This window comes from Pelodiscus sinensis, chromosome 2 (assembly GCF_049634645.1).
Source record: "Pelodiscus sinensis isolate JC-2024 chromosome 2, ASM4963464v1, whole genome shotgun sequence".
NCBI lineage: Eukaryota > Metazoa > Chordata > Testudines > Trionychidae > Pelodiscus > Pelodiscus sinensis.
Window position 1 is genome coordinate 170,516,033 of NC_134712.1, and position 19,764 is coordinate 170,535,796.

At 43.8% G+C, this 19,764-nt stretch overlaps 1 protein-coding gene across 1 annotated transcript in view; it reads right to left on the reverse strand.

Annotated features, from left to right (window-relative positions):
- Positions 1 to 19,259, reverse strand: part of NPSR1 (neuropeptide S receptor 1) — a 97,167-nt gene extending 77,908 nt beyond the window's left edge. The window contains exons 1-2 of the mRNA XM_075919805.1: positions 19,113 to 19,259; positions 4,570 to 4,702 (exon numbers count right to left, since the gene is read on the reverse strand). Of these exons, the coding sequence (XP_075775920.1) occupies positions 4,570 to 4,702; positions 19,113 to 19,259 (280 nt within the window). The remainder of the gene's footprint in view (positions 1 to 4,569; positions 4,703 to 19,112) is intronic.
- Between the last annotated feature and the right edge of the window lie 505 nt (positions 19,260 to 19,764).

Sequence of the window (19,764 nt, forward strand, 5' to 3'; positions counted from 1 at the left end):
TAATGTTGAATAAATAGAAAACGCTTCTGCTATAAGATTAGTAATTCAGGTTCTATCTTATAGGATCTGATTGTGTGCCACCTACGGGCATGTCCCTCAGTGAGGTGATGAGCCATTGTTTTTATAATACACTGAATACAATTTGTAGCCTGGTAAAAAGAATGCTGATCACAGCTGATCTTTTTGTTGTTGTTGTTTGTTGTTGTTCACTGACACTGATGGTCATTTTATAGCTTCTTTTAAAAAAAATCTTCAGAGTAAAATGCCATTTCTTTCCTTCAAAATAAGTGGAGACTTGTAAGGGGGAAGGGTGTAAATTCAATTTATGAAGGCTTGTTCCTTTTTTCTGTACCTCTTCTGAGCCCTGGTCTACAAGGAGCAAAGTGTAGACACACACAAACAACCTAGTTACTATGGCAGCTGTGTACCAAAGTAAGTTAGATCAATTCAATTTTGTAGTGTAGAAATGCCCAACTTTTATCCACAACATTCCAAAGATATAGCCTTTTGTCTGTCCACACTGTCAGTGCTCTTACTGGGGCCTTTGTCTTGTACCACAAATACTGCAATCTCTACTTCCCAGGCCCAGGTACCTTCAGTTCTCCCTTCAAGTCCAGTCAGGATGCTGCCATTGGAACTATCATCCTGGCTCATTGCTCCAGTCAGCTCACCCACCTGTTTGCATCCTTTCACTAGCTCCTCCTTTTCTACTGCAGCAACCAGGAAGTTTATCTTTCAGGCGCGCTGATGGGAGGTGAGGGTGAGAGGCAAAGGGGCAATTGTCCAGGGGCCTGGGCAACTTAAAAGAAGTTGCAGGCCATCCCCACTGGAAGCCCAGTGGGGCTAAGACAAGATTCCTGCCCCATCAGCCCTCGCTCTTCACCATTCCTGGAAACGACTGGCACCGTTCCCACAGCCACTGAAGGAAGGGGGGAGTCTCCATGCACTACGCCCACCCCAAGTACCGACACTGCAGTTCCCATTGTCTGGGAACTGTGGCCAATGGGAGCTGAAGGGATGGTACCCTGAAAGCAGCAGTGCACATGGAGCTCCTGGCCCACCAGCCTAGGATCTGATGCCAGAGGGGTGTGCTGGATGCCTTCAGCAGCTGCCTGAGGTAAGTGCTGACCCCTAACTCCATGCGGCACTCCCAGCTCCTTGCCATAGCCCAGACCCCTCACTCAAACTCCCTCCAGAGCCTTCACTTTGTACCCCCTCCCACACCTAAATGCCTTCTCAGAGCCTGCACCTTCACCTCTCTGTATCTCAAGCCCCTATCCCATCTTAGACTCCACACCCCCTCTCACACCCAAACTCCCCCGAAGAGCTTGCACCCTCCACCTGCTGCCATGAAGGGGCAAAGGAAAAGTCTTTTTGTTTGCCCAAATCGACCTATCAGGCAGGCATGGGACAGTGCTGGCAATGCTGGAGAAGCATACCCAGCAGCACAGCGAGCACTAAGGTGGATGCAGCCCTGCCCAAGTGTCAGGCAGACTGTCTCTGCATGGGCATGGTTTGTGCATGCATGGGGGCCCATTAACTGTTCTTCCTGGAGCCTGGAATTGCTGTTGGCAGACTTGTTGTCTTCAAAACGAGCCTCCACCTCTAGTGTTCCTAGGGGGCTTAATATTTACACTACAAGTGCCAATGCCTGCCTCTGCTCTGAAAACAATGCCAGGCTCCCTAGGCTGCGCCTTACATGAACTGGGCTTGTTTAGTTTGGAAAAAAGAAGATTAAGGGGGGACATGATAGCGGTTTTCAAATATCTAAAAGGGTGTCACAAGGAGGAAGGCGAAAATTTGTTCCTCTTGGTTTCTGAGGACAGGACAAGGAGTAATGGGCTTAAAGTGCAGCAGGGGAGGTTTAGATTGGACATTAGGAAAAAATTCCTAACTGTCAGGGTGGTCAAATATTGGAATAAATTGCCAAGGGAGGTGGTGGAATCTCCCTCTCTGGAGATATTTAAGAACAGGTTAGATAGACATCTGTCAGGGATGGTGTAGACGGAGCTTGATCCTGCCTTGAGGGCGGGGGGCTGGACTCGATGACCTCTCGAGGTCCCTTCCAGTCCTATTATTCTATGATTCTATGATTCTATGATCTCCTCCTTACAAGCCTCCCTGCAGTTGTTCCTTTGCTGAGATGCCTATAAGACACTGTTCTCCCATAATAAGTAGGCAGGAAATAAACAGAGACTGTCAACTGACTTGGCAAAGCACGCTTCATGGACTGTTCCCCGCTGACAGGTCCGAGTTGATGCCAGGGCTTGGCAATTCATAGACTCAACATCTTTCATTACAAGTGGAGCACTGAAAGTGAAGTGCCAGGTATAAGAGGCCAAGGTAGGCTAAGTCTCCCCAACTGGAGGCGCACCAGCCCATGCTGGTCCTCCTCCTGCCCTGCTTCTTCCCCCAAGACCCCTCCCTCACACCCCTTCTTCCCATGCTCATGCCTCTCCTTCTCCAGAGACTCTCTCTCACCTGCTGTTCAGGTTTCTCTGCCCCGATGGACAGTGGGGTGAGCCTCAAGGGGGTGGAGAGACATACACAGAGGATGGGCAGGCCTCGGGGGTGGGGCTGGAGAAGGGCCTGGGACAGAGTGGGGGAAGGGGCTTTCAGGTGGGAAGCTAAATAGGGATGGGCCTTAGGGCAGAGCAGGGGGCCTGGCCCACCACCTCTGGGGAGCTTCCAGCACTTGCTCCCAGCCTCCCCAAATGCAGGCGTCCTGAAAGAAGAGGGTTTCTAACGAAAAATGCTGCCGCCACGTATCATTAAAACCAAAGAGACAGAGAGAGACTGATGAGGAAAACCTTTCATTCTGCAAGACTTATGATGAAATGAACACTGAACTGAACATCATCTGTCAGTGTTATTCAAAGGAGCTACCACATGCATTTGCTTCCTTCACTTTTTAAAAATCCTTGGGCCGGATTGTCTACAGAAGAACAGGCTAGCCCCTTTGCCCCGCTCAGCGAGCTGCCAGTGCCCAGTAAACAACTCCCTCAAGAGAAGCCAACTACCTGCCGATACAAGTGTTCCCATTGCCACACTTGAAAGGCTCTTGGCAGAAAGGGTGTGTGGTGGAGGCATGGCAGGGTGGTGCTACAACTGTCCTTCCCAGCGCAGGCTCCATTAAGAATGTTACACCGGGCTGGCCCTCAGAATCAGAGCGCACTAGTGAGCCCTTTGATTCTTCACTCCCAAGAAAGCCAGGAGCCCCTAACTACTTCTCCATTGAGCAGGCATTCATTTATTCTGGCAGCGTGGAGGTCAGAGACTGAGGCAGCTGTGCGGTTGCTTTTCCAGTTTAAACAGAACCAGTATCTCACAATGAAGGCTGCAACGTCACTGTATACGATAGCGCAAAGAAACATGCATCAGTTTGCAGAAGCGATCATTGGGCAAGATTTGTTATGGGGTCTGGTTCTAGTCTCCCTTAAGCGTTTTTTTTAAATGCCTGCAATAAAGTCACTCCACAGGCCACAAAAGAGTGCTGTTTAGACACAGGTTTGCATTTTACATTGTTTGGGGCTTGATTTCATTCTTATTTGGTATGAGTTCTACTTTACCAAACACTGGTTTCCAATCAGCTTTCTTTATACATTGAAGGCCTGATGCAATGCTTACAGCAGTCTTTTCCCACTGGCTGTGTCCAGACTCAGGGGTTTTTCCGAAAAAAGTAGCCTTTTTTTGAAAAAACTTCACCTGCGTCTAGACTACAGCCACGTTCTTTCGAAATTAAATTGAAAGAACGCGGCTTTTCTTTTGACGGCGGTAAACCTCATTTCATGAGGAAGAACGCCTTTTTTTCAAAAGTGCTCTTTCGAAAAAAGGTGTTCTTGAATGCCAACAGGGCTTTTTAGAAAGAGAGCATCCAGACTCACTCGCTGCTTTCTTTTGAAAAAGCGGCTTGCTTTTTCGAAAGTTCCGCTTACAGTCTAGACGCTCTTTTTCGAAAGAGGCTTTTTCGAAAGTATCTTTCGAAAAAGCCTCTTTCGAAAGAGGCTTGCAGTCTAGACATAGCCACTGAGCTTTGGATTGAACCTCGTTTTTGCTCTAGAAAGAAAAACAACCCAGCTCCGCCTCTCGTTCACACTTCTACATATACATTTTTGTGACAAAACAGAACCCCTGATCATGCAGCCAGGAATCTGTTTTATTAAAGTCTTTAAAAAGGTTTTAGCAGAAGAACACTGGAGATGCATTCTAATCCATTTTAATATAAACAGCTCTGTAATGACACCTGGGAACAGGGAAGTGGCACAAATTCAGACTTCTTGCTAAGCCTCCATTAAGCTGTCATATTGGCACCTGTGTCCATCACAGCTAATGGAGTATCTTTAGAGATCAAAGATTGAGTGCAAGCCTAGTTCAAACAGCTGTTGCATTGAATTCAATGGTGTTGCACCTGCTTACTCCAGGGCTGAATTTGCCCTCTAGAGAAATCTTTAATCTTAGTGGAAATTGAATTCTTCACTTTTCATCTGGCATTTACATATCAATGTAATGAAAACTGCACATCTTAAGCCTACATCTCACCCCATTCCATATCCCCTTCTCAGACAGTACCTGTGATGGCTAACTGTGTTACAAAAAAGGTCATGCGTGATTTCCTCTTCCTCTTCCATGTAGAGAAAAGCACGATGGAATTTCCAACAACTGTGACAATAAAGAGAATCCAAAGAGTAACCAGCTGCTCTGTCTGCATGGGAAAAAAAAAGAAACCAAGTAAATGGGTGGATGGATGAAAGTGGCATGGGTTAAACATGGTGAGGAAGACTCAGCTATAAGGAGCAAGATGGAATTAAGAATGGGATTTAACTCTGAGTTACTGATAGACTTTTTGAATTAAATTAAAACTAAATTGTTGTACCAGAAAATTAAAATGCAGTAGTGTTTTTTTAAAGGAATAGTGAAATCAAGTCCTAGGCAGCTGCATTGGGAAGAGGGATGGGGTAATGATTGCACAAAGCCATCCAAAACATACCATTAAGTATCACTAACATAGGATGCACCTTTCGTTTGTCTTATGTTGTTCTAGTGAACCAATACATCTGTCTTACTATAGAAAACAAATTTTACAGATAGGCACTTTCAAAAAACTAGGGGAATAAAATGCTTTGTTTTCTGAGCCAGGCAGGTGTGGCTCATGCAAGTACATCATAATTAATCAATTCATCTAAAAAGAGGGCTTTAAGCCTAAAAAAGGGCATTGCCCTTCAGTACTAGTGGAATCACGTGATTCAGAGAAATACATAATGACAAAATGCCCCCTAAAGGTAGTAGGTGTAAAAATAACAAATGTAAGACAGTTCAGGGGGTAGCCGAGTTAGTCTGTACAGGATAAACTTTAAAAACAACAAATGGTCTGGTAGCACTTTATAGACAAACAAAACATGTAGACGGTATCATGAGCTTTTGTGTGCACAGCCCACTTCTTCAGATGACCGGAGTTTTGAGTTTAGGATGTGCAGATCCTAAACTCAAAACTCTGGTTGTCTGAAGAAGTGGGCTGTGCCCACGGAAGCTCATGATACCGTCTACATGTTTTGTTAGTCTATAAAGAGCTACAAGACCATTTGTTGTTTTTTAAGTTTAAATGTAAGAAAAGTTACTGAAACCTTTCAATGTCTCAAATATTGAGCAACAAAAATGAAGGAAGGCTGAGAGATGCCTATGTATGTGATGTGGGGGTTTTTTTTACCCCATTTTTCTCACACGCCAATATGTGTACAATTTCTGCTAACTTCTTCATAAGAACATAAGAATGGCCGTACTGGGTCAGACCAATGGTCCTTCTAGCCCAGTATCCTGTCTACCGACAGTGGCCAGCACCAGGTGCCCCAGAGAGGGTGGACCGAAGACAATGATCAAGCGATTTGTCTCCTGCCATCTCTCTCCAGCCTCTGACAAACAGAGGCCAAGGACACCATTTTATCCCCTGGCTAATAGCCTTTTATGGACCTAACCTCCATGAAATTATCTAGCTTCTCTTTAAACTCTATTATAGTTCTAGCCTTCACAGCCTCCTCTGGCAAGGAGTTCCACAGGTTGACTACATGCTGTGTGAAGAAGAACTTTCTTTTATTTGTTTTAAAACTGCTACCCATTAATTTCATTTGGTGTCCTCTAGTTCTTCTATTTAGGGAACTAATAAATAACTTTTCTTTATCGGCCCTCTCCACACCACTCATGATTTTATATACCTCTCTCATATCCCCCCTCAGTCTCCTCTTTTCTAAACTGAAAAGTCCCAGTTGCTTTAACCTCTCCTCATATGAGACCCGTTCCAAACCCCTAATCATTTTAGATGCCCTTTTCTGAACCCTTTCCAAGGCCAAAATATCTTTTTTGAGGTGAGGAGACCACATCTGTACACAGTATTCAAGATGTGGGCGTACCATAGTTTTATACAGGGGCAGTAAGATATTCTGTGTCTTATTTTCTATCCCTTTCCTAATAATTCCTAGCATCCTATTTGCCTTTTTGACTGCCGCTGCACACTGCATGGAAGTTTTCAGAGAACTGTCCACGATGACTCCAAGATCCCTTTCCTGATTTGTCGTAGCCAAATTAGCCCCCATCATACTGTACATATAGTTGGGGTTATTTTTCCCAATGTGCATTACTTTACACTTATCCACATTAAATTTCATTTGCCATTTTGCTGCCCAATCAATGAGTTTGGTGAGATCTTCTTGGAGTCCCTCACAGTCTGCTTCTGTCTTGACTATGCTAAACAGTTTGGTATCATCAGCAAACTTTACTACCTCACTGCTTACCCATTTCTCCAGATCGTTTATGAATAAGTTGAAAAGGATTGGTCCCAGGACTGACCCTTGGGGTACACCACTAGTTACCCCTCTCCAATCTGAAAATGTACCATTTATTCCTACCCTTTGTTTCCTGTCTTTTAACCAGTTCGCAATCCAAGAAAGAACCTTCCCTCTTATCCCATGGCCATGTAATTTACACAAGAGCATTTGGTGAGGGACCTTGTCCAAGGCTTTCTGAAAATCCAAGTATACTATATCTACTGGATCCCCCTTATCCGCATGTTTGTTAACCCCTTCAAAGAACTCTAATAGATTAGCAAGACAGGATTTCCCTTTACAGAAACAATGTTGACTTTTGTCCAACAAATTATGTTCTTCTACATGCTTCACAATTTTATTCTTTACTATTGTTTCGACTAATTTGCCCGGTACTGAATTTAGACTTACCGGTCTGTAATTGCCAGGATCGCCTCTAGAGCCCTTTTTAAATATTGGTGTCACGTTGGCTACCTTCCAGTCATTAGGTACAGAAGCCAATTTAAAGGATAGGTTACAAACCACAGATAATAGCTCAGCAATTTCCCATTTGAGTTCTTTTAGAACCCTTGGATGAATGCCATCCGGTCCCGGAGATTTGTTAACATTAAGTTTTTCTATTTGTTCCAAAACCTCCTCTAATGACACTTCAATCCAGTCATTCAGGAGTACAGCAATAATGGGTTCTTCTTTTAATGACCATGTACAATCAGACTGAAATGGCGAGCAGACGAAGCATTTATACAAACAGTTCGTTCACACAAACCTGGCTGGTCATGACTTTGCAAATGAGGTGATGAAATGCAGCTGAAGGAAGAGCTGCACTTGTAGCCATCTCCCAACTCTAGTGAGAATGAGGTGCTGCTGGAGGGGAAAGTCTGTTCACTGTCTGGGCCGCTGGATGGAGATGCAAGTACACAGGGCTACTGCTAGGGCTGGTGGCTTTCCTCAGTTGCTTGGTGGGGACGTGACTAGGCAGAGGACCGCAGGAAAAAGGTTTCTTGAGCTGCACAGATCAGAGGGCAACCTTCCCTCCATGGTGGGGGGGAGGAGGGTTTAAGACTCAGCTGGGGAAAGCAAGCTGTAGTCTAGTCCCTTTGGCCCAAACCCACACCCATTCCCCTGAAATCACGCCCCTTCACCAAGCTCCCTCCCCCTTCAAGCCTACATCCTGCCCAACCACAACCAGGGGCCAGGATGCTGTATTGTGGCCACAGCCATCCCTGGCCACTGGGAGCTAGACCGCCACACCACAGTCCCACCCCTTCCTGGTGGCCAAGGAGCTGGGCAGCTGCACTATAGGCCCAGCCCTATTTGGTGGCTGGAGAGCTGGGCTGCCGGGGGAAGGGGGCCCTAGTCATACCCAGCAGCCAGGGAGCCAGGCTGCTGCAACACAACCACAGCCCCTCCCAGGCAGTGTAGGCAGTTTTGGGAAGGCAATGCCCTCCCTTGCCTGCATTACTCGCTGCCCACACCTCTCTCTGACATGCCTTGCTACAACACTACTGAGCAGGGATGAGCAAAGTGGGCTGTGAAGCCCTGATGACCGTGGCCAGAAAATATTCAGCCATGGGAGTGGAACGAGACATTTAGAAAGGAACAAAGCTGCGTGCAAGCAGCTCACTCCTCCGCACAGTTCTATGTAAAAACAGTGGCGGGGAAGTTTGGGTCCTTCTAACTGTGTGTCTTTGGCTTACATCTTCTTCAGCTAAACTGGTTCATTATTCAATAGATAGGACACACTAATCATAGGACTGGAAGGCTATGTCTACACTGGTGGCTTCTTGCACCAGAAATATGCAAATGAGGCTAAGCGTGGAATATTGCGGAGCCTCATTTGCATATCTAATGAGCCGCCATTTTGCAGAAGAGGCTCTTGCACCAGAAAGCACTGTCTACACTGCTCCTTCTTGCGCAAGAAAAACCCTTTTGCGCAATGCCGTTATTCCTGAAAATAATCAGCGTAGCGGCATTGCGCAAGAGGGTTTTTTTTTGCACAAGGGGCAGTGTAGATGCTCCTTCTGGGGCAAGAGCTTCTTCTGCAAAAATGGCAGCTCATTAGGTATGCAAATGAAGCTCAGCGATATTCCACGCTTAGCCTCATTTGCCTTTTTCTGGCACAAGAAGCTGCCAGTGTAGACACAGCTGAAGGGACCTGGTAAATCTTCTAGTACAGTCAGTGGCCTCAGAAGCTAGGAGGGCAGTGTCCTCTCACTTTTTCCTGGGGAAGGCCCTGCCCCATTCCCCTCCTCTTTCTCCCAAGGCCAGAGTGGAGCCCAGCCAGGGAGGGGAGTCCAGGCAGTTATGGAACTCATGAAGACCTTCCACCTGCCCATGGTGCAGGGGGTAGAGAGCAGCTCCTGTCCCTGCCCCTCAAGCGCTCCACCAGGCAGGTAGAGCTGGGATGTCCATGACTCCACACCAGTGCTCCACAGTTGCAAGCATGAATCTCTCAGCCCCAGCTCCAGCTGGAGGAGAGCCCTTCGAGTTGCAGCTGGGCCATGGTAAGAGCTGTGCCACAGGCAGCTGTGGGGAGTCATGGCCCCTATACCTGAGCTGGGAGCCTGGATGAAGGGACATGGGCCACTGGCTTTTCTCATTCCCTCACTCAGGCCAGGGGTGTGGGCTCCTCAGCTCTACTCCAGCTTCCAGCTTGACAGGAGGCCGAGGCCTCAAACAGGAGCCCCCATTCCCCTGCCTTTGGGAAGTCTCCAGCACTTCTGCATCCAGTCACCTGCTTTTTTATATTTTGTTTTCTTTATAGCATGCCCTGGTGATTATTGTTGAAAAACAACCTTTGCACATTAGCTCACATTTCTCTCTAAGGGCAGAAGATTGACACATGGGATAAGTTGAGAATAGTATTTCTTGCTGGGAATGTGATATAAACTATAAATGAGACAGTCTGCTCTCTCCCTTGCAGTAGAGGAATATTGACTCAGAAATCCACAATATTCTGCAGGGGATGGTGGGGCCTTTGTTGCTAAAATCTCCTGAGGTTTTGCCAGAAGGAATACACATGGGTTTGACGATAGTGTTAGTCTGGACCATCTATCTGGAGTACAAAACATATTCAACGTAAGAAGAACACATTCCATATAAATCCCATCCTGCTTTATTAAGGAGCAATACTTGACTGTAGGTAGCCCAGTGTTCTGAGGAAATGGACAATGGAACTACTCCCACACAGATAATAACTCAGTTAAATAAAAGATGAATGCAAAAGGGAATGTTTGACTGACATGACGCTGATGCAAAGGAACCAAATCAAGAAATAAGGCTTCTATTCTTCAGTCCAGCGGGGATTTACATCACTGAGAGAAAACAGAAGAGATGAACCACTATGAATTAAGGATCAACAAAGACCAGTGTTAATTATCAACGCCTTTGCAGACTGACTTCAGCTTGCATTCATAACTGCATTCCATTGACATCCTTGTGATTCAGGGCAGCAGCTAGCTCTATGTTTATCATGCTAATGGCGTATATAAATGTAACACTTTTTTTAATTTCATTGACTTGTTTTGGCTTTTAACAAAAACACTTGTACAGTAATTTCCACCTAAGTTATCGAGTTACAAATCATAGTTACCATTAAAAATAATAATTTCCCAACAGATGCCAATTATTACTTATTCTTTAAAAAAGTGTGTGTGTGGTTGTGGGGGGAGGGAATATGTTATCTCCTGTATCACAGCATAACAACTCTTGGTAAATAGTGACCTTGTAAACAATGACTGCTAGAATTAATCTGCACATTATTATCAGCTACTGCTTACAGAGTGGTACGTGGAAGCACAGTTTAATTAAGTGACATGGTCAAGGTCACAAATCCCAATCAATGACAGAGCTGAGCATGGAAGTTAGGAGGTCACAGACATTTCTAATCTATTGTAACCACATAGCTCTATGTGATCACTGATGCTGATATGAATATTTTGCTAATTTACTTTATGATTAAAAACAACCTTTGCCCACGAAATGAGTTAGAAAACAGCATCTGAAATAAGAAAGAAAAGATATGAAAACAAGTCTGAAAATATACAGATTTTACTTCACTCGTGAAATCTTATTATCTCAAAGATGAATGTCTGTATTCATATGATGTGATGACAGGACACCCTGAAAGCTTTGGCTAACTAGACTTATGACCCTACCAAATTAATGACCATGAAAAATGCAAATTGTGAACTTTAGTCTCCCTCCCATGAAATCTGGTCTTTTGGGTGTTTTTGCCTCATACTATAGGGATTTCACAGGGGACACCAGCATTTCTCAATTTGGGGGTCCTGACCCAAAAGGGAGCTGCAGAGGGGGAAGCACAAAGTTATTTTTTGGGGGGGAAGGAGGAGGTCACAATATTGCTATCCTTGATTCTGTGCTGCCTTCAAAACTGGGTGGCCAGAGCTAGCACCCTGCTCTGAGGACAGTGGTCCACCTGCAGCATCACAGAGGAAAAGCTGGCAATACCATACCAGTCCCTTCTTATTTCTTCACTGCTGCCTTCAGAGCTGGGTGGCCAAAGAGTGGCAGCTTCTGACAGAGGGCCCAGCTCTGCAAGCAGCAGTGCAGAAGTAAGGGTGGCAATACCATGCCATGAGTCCTCACTGCTACTGGTGGCAGCTCTGCCTTCAAAGCTGGGGTCCCAGTCAGCAGCTGCTGCTCTCCAGCTGCCCAGCTCTGAAGGCAGCTCTGCCACCAGCAGCATCACAGAAGTACCCCCACAGCTCCTTGTTGTGTCAGGGTCCCTACAATTACAACACTGTGACATTTCAAACTGAAGTGGCTGAAATCATGAAATATATTATTTTAAAAATCTTGTGACTGTGAAATTCACCAGCATTGACCGTGAGTTTGGTAGAGCACTAAATATACTTGAGGAAAAGTACACTGCTTGCAGGTTAGTATATCACTAAGAAGAAGTTTATAAGTCATCTCTAGTCTGAAGTCTTTCAAGACCACAGCTACATTTTCATATCATTTGCCTGCAAGGGGGCCAACAGAATTGCTGTCCCTTGGACAAGGTGGGGAATGCCCTGGTTTCATGCTCCTGAGAGAGATGGGGCCTTGGGTGGAAGGGATGGGGCTTCAGGCAGTCAGCTGGGAGCCCCAGGTCCTTTGGAATTGTCGGTCCCAGGGCAACTGCCCCATTTGTCCCCCTGCTATCAGTGAGGGTGCTTGCCTGTACCCAATTAATGGCAAAATTCACCTCACAGACCAACTCTGGAGTTCTTGGGTTGTCTATGTTTACGGAATATGGTAATGAAAAGTTTTAACTTAATAACATAAATGAAGTTCAAAGTGCTACGACCTATCGAATATTGTTGGGCAATTCTGTTCTCCCACTGATTTAATTGTGTAGGCAGTAATGGCGATAGTCTTAACTTCAGCACTCATGTCAGTGAGCTCGCAAACAGGCCAATAAGTTGAAGATGACATGGGGGAGGAAGAAAGTGTCAAGGTGAACTGCCATCAGATGATGACCCTAATTCTACTTGTATACTTATGCACATGCAGACCAACATCAATGATCTTTTGTAAAGATAACTGAGTCTTGTGTATCCACAGATACAGAAACATGTGAGAGGTCAGAGCACTCCTACTGAGATCAAATAATCTGTAACTTGTCAACAGAGCAAGGGGTTTGTCACTTGTGCTGCTATTTCTCCACAGCTCTTCCAGGGATAATACGACCATTCTGTACATGGAATCTTGCCAGACTTTGTTACAGGCGTGTAACCAAATACAATGGCTTTTCTCCAGAAGCTGATGGCCCACAAAACCAGTCTTACTCATGCAGCAAAGCCGTAGTGTTCTTCCAGATACATTCTTAGCCCCAATTCACTCCGATAAGAAAGAACTCTTGAACTTAATGGAGTTACAAAGAGATGGGTGAGATAAGTATCGTGCTTTATAACCTTTGTAACATAAAAAGAGAACCAAAAATGTACCACCATGGCTAAACATCAACGTAAAAGAAGCAGCGAGAGGCCTCATTTAGAAAGTGGAAGGTAAATCTGAGGGAGGAAAATAGAAAGGCGCTTACATTCTGCCAACTGAAGTAGTAAAACATAATTACGAAGGCCAAAGCTAGCCACAGGCTCAAAAAATAACATCAAAAAAAGTACATGAGAAGCAGGAAGACTGCTAAACAGCCAGCAGGGCCAATCAAGATGCTAAAGGAGCAGTCAAGGAAGATAAGGCCATTGTTCTACTTCCCCCTGCTGTTGGTTGTGAATGCTACTGCTGGTGCCAGCCCCCTTCTCCTTCCCCCTCCTTCCCCCTCCTCCCCCCCCCCCACTAACACCCTGGTCTGCCCTGGGCCCTGTGAAGCTCCCTTAAGTGCAGGACGTGGGGTGGCTGGATGAACTGACCAGTGGACAGGAAAGTTCTGATTATCAGGCCCCAAGGCAGCTGCTCCCCTGCTAGTGGCCCTGTTGGTAGGGACTGGCAACACTGTACTGCCAGGTTCTACTGACAGGTCCACTAAGATGGGGGAAGCTAAAAATCAGCTGTGTGCAGGCTAGTTCTTATCAGAGTGCCACAGGGCCCACTATCACCATTGATAAAGGGGTAAATAGTGAGATGGCAAAATTAAATGTAGATTTGCATAACTCCTCAAGACAGTTAAATTCCAACCAGATTGTAAAGGGCTATGAAAAAAGCTCACAAAGCTGGGTGACTGCAAAACAAAATGGCAGATGACACGTAATGTTGAAACATGCAAAGTAATGCAGATTGGAAACTATAATCCCAACTACACATGTAGAACGATGGGGATCTAAATTGCCACTCAAAATAGAGATTTTTTTTAGTCATTGTGGGTAGTTCTCTGAAAACATCCACTCAATGTGCAGCAGCAGGCTAAAAGCAAACAGAATATTAGGAAAAGGATAGATAAGACAGAAAATATAGGTCCATGAAGGCTATTAGCCAGGATTATCAGGGATGGTGACCCTAGTCTGTTTGCCAGAAACTAGGAATGAGTGACAGGGCATGGATCACTTGATGGTTACCTGTTCCGTTCATTCCTTCAAGGGCATCTGGCATTGGCCACTGTCAAAAGACAGAATACTGGGCTACATGGACATTTGGTCTGATCCAGTCTGGCTGGTTTTATGTATATGGTCTCTCTAGAAATTCTTTACTGCTCTACATCATCAGTTCTTGGTCCTGGGCCACGCTTGCTTACTCAAGCTATGCTAGCATGTTGCATGGCTGTGTCCAATATTGCTGTTCCTACATGTAGAACAGGACCGAGGAGGCAGCAGAGACCTCCTTATGTACGTTGCCACACACTTGGACAAGAGGAATGCTGGAATGGGCCTGGTCCTGCATTTTGTATTCAGGCAATGCTCCATTTTATTTCAGGTGGAGTTTTGCCTGGATGAGGACTGCGGAAACAATCCCCTTATGGAAGGTCATGTGGCTATTTTGGAAGGCCATTAGCTCTGCCACTGTACAATGGAATCTGCTCATTAACTTTTATAAGGAGGTGTAGGTATCATTATCCCCATTTTATACCTGGGGGCACAGAAATGAAGCAACTTGTCTAGGAACCCACACCAAGACAGGGAATAGAAGCCTGGGCCAATGACCTACTCATAGGCCCAGAAAGAAAAAGGCATAACTTCATGACTCTGACTACTGGTATTTGGCTTGTGAGGAAGATCTAATTAAAATGAATGGTCTTAGCTCTATTTGCCCACAGCAGGGACTAGACAGAGGCAGTACAATACACTGTGTGAGAGCTGCTGCTTTTTCTCCCCTAACAACCAAACCCAGTAACTAGCATTCGGTCTCACAGGACAGGCTGTGATTGGAATAGAAAGACGGACATTTCTATCAATAACAGATGTAAAAAAATTCATTCTCACAATAGCTAGATCAGAAGAGGCTCTCTGCTTTGTTTGGGTAGGAAATGGCCAGGAAATGTGGGCAGTATTACTTCAGTTATATGATTTAACTGCAAAATGCACCTTCTAAGACAATGAGAACCGGCTACATTTCTGAATATCTGCAACTGGCAGCATTTCTTTATTTTTACTTGTCTTTTCATGAGGTGAGTAATTCAAGGAATAATTACGTACTTTTTGCATTTACAGAAAATTAACTAATGGACATGTACTGGATCAGTCAATGGGCCAACTTAGACTTATGTTACTGATGTGTAAGAGTAAGCAGATCTGAAGTGTGTAGATTAGTATGAAGGGATTTAGCCTATGTCACAGATGCATTTGATCTGTAATGAAATTGTCAATCATGTTTATCACATGCACTCAGAAAAATTTCCTTGCTTCTATTGCTCCTGCAGAAATTTTTTGTATGCAAAAAAATACACAGCAGCATACATGGAAAGAAAGTACTTCCAGGCATCAGTACTTTCAGTACTATATAGCACTTTCAAATGCTGAATAAACTAATTAATTTATTCTAACAATGCCGATGAACTAGTTATGTGTCATCACCATTGTTTACAGAATGAAAGACGGAATCGAAAGTGATTCGACAAAAGCCATAGCAGGATTGGAACTCTGTGGTCCCTGGTCTCAAGTGCTAGACATCCTTCTCAATGTACTTCTTCTCTTTTATGGTACCACAGTGAGCATATTGGTGTTGTTTCTGGGCACACCCCTTGTATCCTAGTTTGAAATTTTAGCACTTAGTTGAATATTTATCCTGGATCCAATTGTTTACATTTTTTTCCCCAGCACAATGTGTGCCTAATCAGAGGGGGATTGGGTTTATTGATTCTTAGCTCATGCTCGTAATGTTCTATTACTATTAGAATATTTGAAGGATTTATTAAATACTTAGGGGACTCTTTCTTTGTCTTTGCTTGATGTCGCTGCATGGTTCAGGACAGCAACATCGATATTAAGGGAAATAATTTGGACCATGAATAAACCATCTGAATAAACTACAAGCGATTCAGTGATTCATCTAACTTTATAAAATTTCAAACAACAAAAGCTGTGTCCAAGGTTGTGCTTCCCACTTGCAGGAGCAGTTTTCACTAATTGATCCTGTTTATCTCCTTTTCATGGAAGTGCAGCATATTCCTGCCCACATAGATGACATAAATTACATAGCAGAATCATAGTGAAGATTATAGTACTTACATAATACCAGCTGGCACTTACAGAGCACTTGTCATCCAGAGATCTCAAAGTACCTTATAAAGGAGGTCTGTATCATTATCTCCATTTTATAGATGGAGAAACTGAGGCAAAGGGAAGGGACATGACTTGCCCAAAGTCAACTAGCAAACCAGTAGTAGAACCAGGAATCGAACATGTCCCAATCCAGTCCCCCATCTATCCTATATTGTTTTATTCATAGCACCTGGAAAGGATTTGCATATTTCATTGTTCATTCTGATTTTGAAACAACCCTGTACAAAACATTTTTTCTGTTTATATATCATATTTAAGTAGCCCCATGCATGTTTGCATTTGCATCAAGGGAAATTATGCAAACCAGATAAGTGGCAAATGCCATGCACCCTCTCTCTTACATAAACTTTTTTTTATAGTGCCAAGAACTTCTTTTTACATATGTGGCAATATCAAAGAAGAAGAAAAGCCTGATTATCATTAGATAAAATATGTTAATTTAGAGGCCATCAAGAATATAATTGCTTATCACTTTGCAAAGAAATACTGGAGTAGTCTGGTTTGCAAATGTGACTGAGATTCCAGGGGAACCAGCTCAGGTCACTCACATAGGGTGAACTACAAAGAATGGGGGAGCCATTCCCCAAAGCTGGTGGATAGCCAAGTACTTGGATTTACCAAGCCAGCACAAAACCGCTTCTATAATACCTTACTGGTTACCCGGAAACCAACAACACAGTTCCCTTAAAGCCACCCAGCCTTAGGCCTCCACCCAGACACTCAAGTTAAATAAGATGATCATTGCATATTTCAATCATATAAAAAAGTTCTACTGATACCAAAGGATCTGACACCTTACCTCCCAGATCAATTAATATTTCAGCTCTAACCCCAAATACATGCTTATAGTCAATTCTTACTAACTAAATCAAAAATTAAAAAAGAAAAGATACAGTTCTGAGATCAGATTAATCGCAGAGATGTTGAGCTTTGTAGTTGCAAAGAGGCCTTACAGAATTAATTGATAGGTTATAATCCAATGTACATATTCATTGTGAATCCAATTTGGGCTTGGAGATCTCAGTCTCGCAACTCAAACTACCCCTGATTAATCTTAAACCCTAGTGACTCCAGATACCATTTTTGTTACCAGTGATTTGCAACACTGGGAACGAGTTTCCCGTCACTTGGCAGAAGCTATGAAACACCTTGGAAACATTTCCATTTTGCTTCTTTCCTGCGCAAGCCTCTGGACTAAGAGAGGGAGGGCCTTCCAATGACTTGGAAGTAGTCAGACATGACTTAAGCCAGCAGTTTATTCACTCACTGTTACAAGCCTGACCCAAGAACTTTGCAATTATTGTATGTACTTGATTTCTTTAAACAATTTTAACTCTTATCTTTCTTTTATAAATAAGCCTTTTATATTTTATGTACTAAAGGATTGGCAACAGCATGATTTTTGAGTTATATATTGACCTGGGTGTGTGGCTGGTCCTTTGGGACCAGAAGAACCAGTTACTGGATGAGACTGGTTTAAAAAAAAAGCCCCACTCATCTTTCTGTGAAGGTGCACACCTGCATGGCTGGTACAAGGTAAGTGCCATTGTAATCAATGTGAAGTAGGATCCTAAACACCTGCTCACTCAGTGTGGAAGATCCAACAGTAGAGTCTGTGGGTAAGGTGGGCCAGTATGTCTCAAGATACACATGGAGGTCCATTTGCAGCCTCGTCACAGGAAAGTTATGCTTAAGTCTTGCAGTTGTACAGACTATATATAACTATAATTGGACTATAACCTATGGATTAATTATGTAAGAACTCTGTAAAAATACCCATGAAATTCCAATTGTGATATCTCTTCAGGTTCCTTTCTTCTCCATCAGCCTGCTTCTTCCCCAGAACTTGCTTATTTGCTCTTTTGTATGAATTTAATCATCAATAATTCAACAGCACTATTCCCTGGTCAAACTTCAGTACTATGTATGATCAGTGCAAGGAATAGTTCAGGTCCCTCCTCTGCTTTATTTTCCTCATAGCACAGGAAATCCAAAGTCAAACTTAACACAAAAAAGTTATATGCTATAGATTGTTTGAGGGTTCCAGTTGGATTATATACAAGAACCACAGTCCAATTTCTTGTACACTAGGGGAAATTTAAAATAATTCCACCAACTTTGTTGGAGTTACACCAACTTTACACTGGTCTCTCAGTGATCAGACTCTGTCCCGGAACATATCCCTCTATAGCTCCCTCATCATCATATAAACAAGTACCTCAGTTTACTTGCCTGGGTTCATGATGACACAGAGATCTCTTTCTAAGATAGAAATACACAGGCATCCAGGCACTGCATATATTTCTACATACATATTTTATACTGAGAACTTGAATGATCCCACAGCCATCATAACAGAAGCATGGCAGGTGTGCAGCCTGAATGTAAGTGCTTTTTAAAAGACATCAGCCAAAGCAATCTAACTTAAGGATGTCATTCATTTGCTCACACACATACTTCCCGCAACCCTGTCCCCTACATTCACATGGTACAGCACTAGAAACACGCCTCCCCATCCAAACTGCTGCACTTGACAAAATGCATTCATGTTATCGGCTCCATTCGCAACATCCTTTTCACTGTCATGCTTGCAACATTCTTAAGAACAAACTTGTCTCCTCTTCACAGCCTCTCAAAATGCAAAATCCAGTCAGCTCCATTCACAATTACAAACAACTTTTCTTATCTGCGTACAACATGTTGCTGGGGCAGATATCATCCTCTGCATATTCAGGGGACGGCTGTCAGAGAGAGCATAGCTGAGAGACTTAATTCAAATAAAAAGCTACTTATATGAAAAATTATCTGTATAATGACGTGACATTCATAGGAATGCAGCACCATGCAATCATGCATTACTACAAATCATTTAGGACTTCGAATATGTGGGGCTCCTCTTTAGGGCTTCGACTATGTGGGGCTCCTCAGTAACAGCCTAATACAGGAAATAGTCCTTACAAAGCCAACCACAAGTTTTAGGCATAAACTCATAGTATGAAGCTTTTTTTTTAATAAATAATCTGAGCCTCTCCCACCTCCCTCCCCGCAAAAAAACCCCCAAAACCCCTACTGAGAATGCAGAGAGCTGCAAGCAGGTGAGAACAGTAAAACATGTTGTCTGTACCTTAAAGGAATAGTGGAAGGATCCCCATTCCTCTTCCTCCATCACTTCAGTGAAAGTCATTATTTCTGTGCAAGTTACAAGTGTAAAATCCAGCCTTTCTCTGCTTCCATTTAAGCTGCTGCTGGCTTCTGTGAAACCGACTTGCATTGCTAGGTTTTGTTCTGGTTAAGTTGGTGTTGCTGCTGTGACAGAGAGTTAAACACAGCCAAGCTCTCCTCAAAAGAGCACAGCAGAAAATACAGCTTCACTGCTCCACCACTGGCTATGAGAGGCATGAGACTTCTGTGCAGCTGAAGGATTCAAATCCAAGCTGGACCCTTTCTCCAAAGCCATCCTTATTGATAGAATTCTGATGATAGCTGGCCATACATTCCTCTGCAATAGCAGCAACAGCTAGTTATAATGTACCTCCTCCTGCACATGTAATCATCTTGCAACCTTGTTAATGCTCACCTCACCTCAAAAGTTTCTAACTCTAGGAGTCAGGATTACTTGTAAAAATAAGATCCATTTGTTACAGTCTAGCACACTGGTCTGCATCTTAGCTCCTTATTTTTAGCACAGACCAGTCAGTTTCTCTCTATGGCTTAGTTTTGGTTTAGTAATAGAGAGGTAGCCGTGTTAGTCTGATCTTGCTGAAACAAAAGGAAAA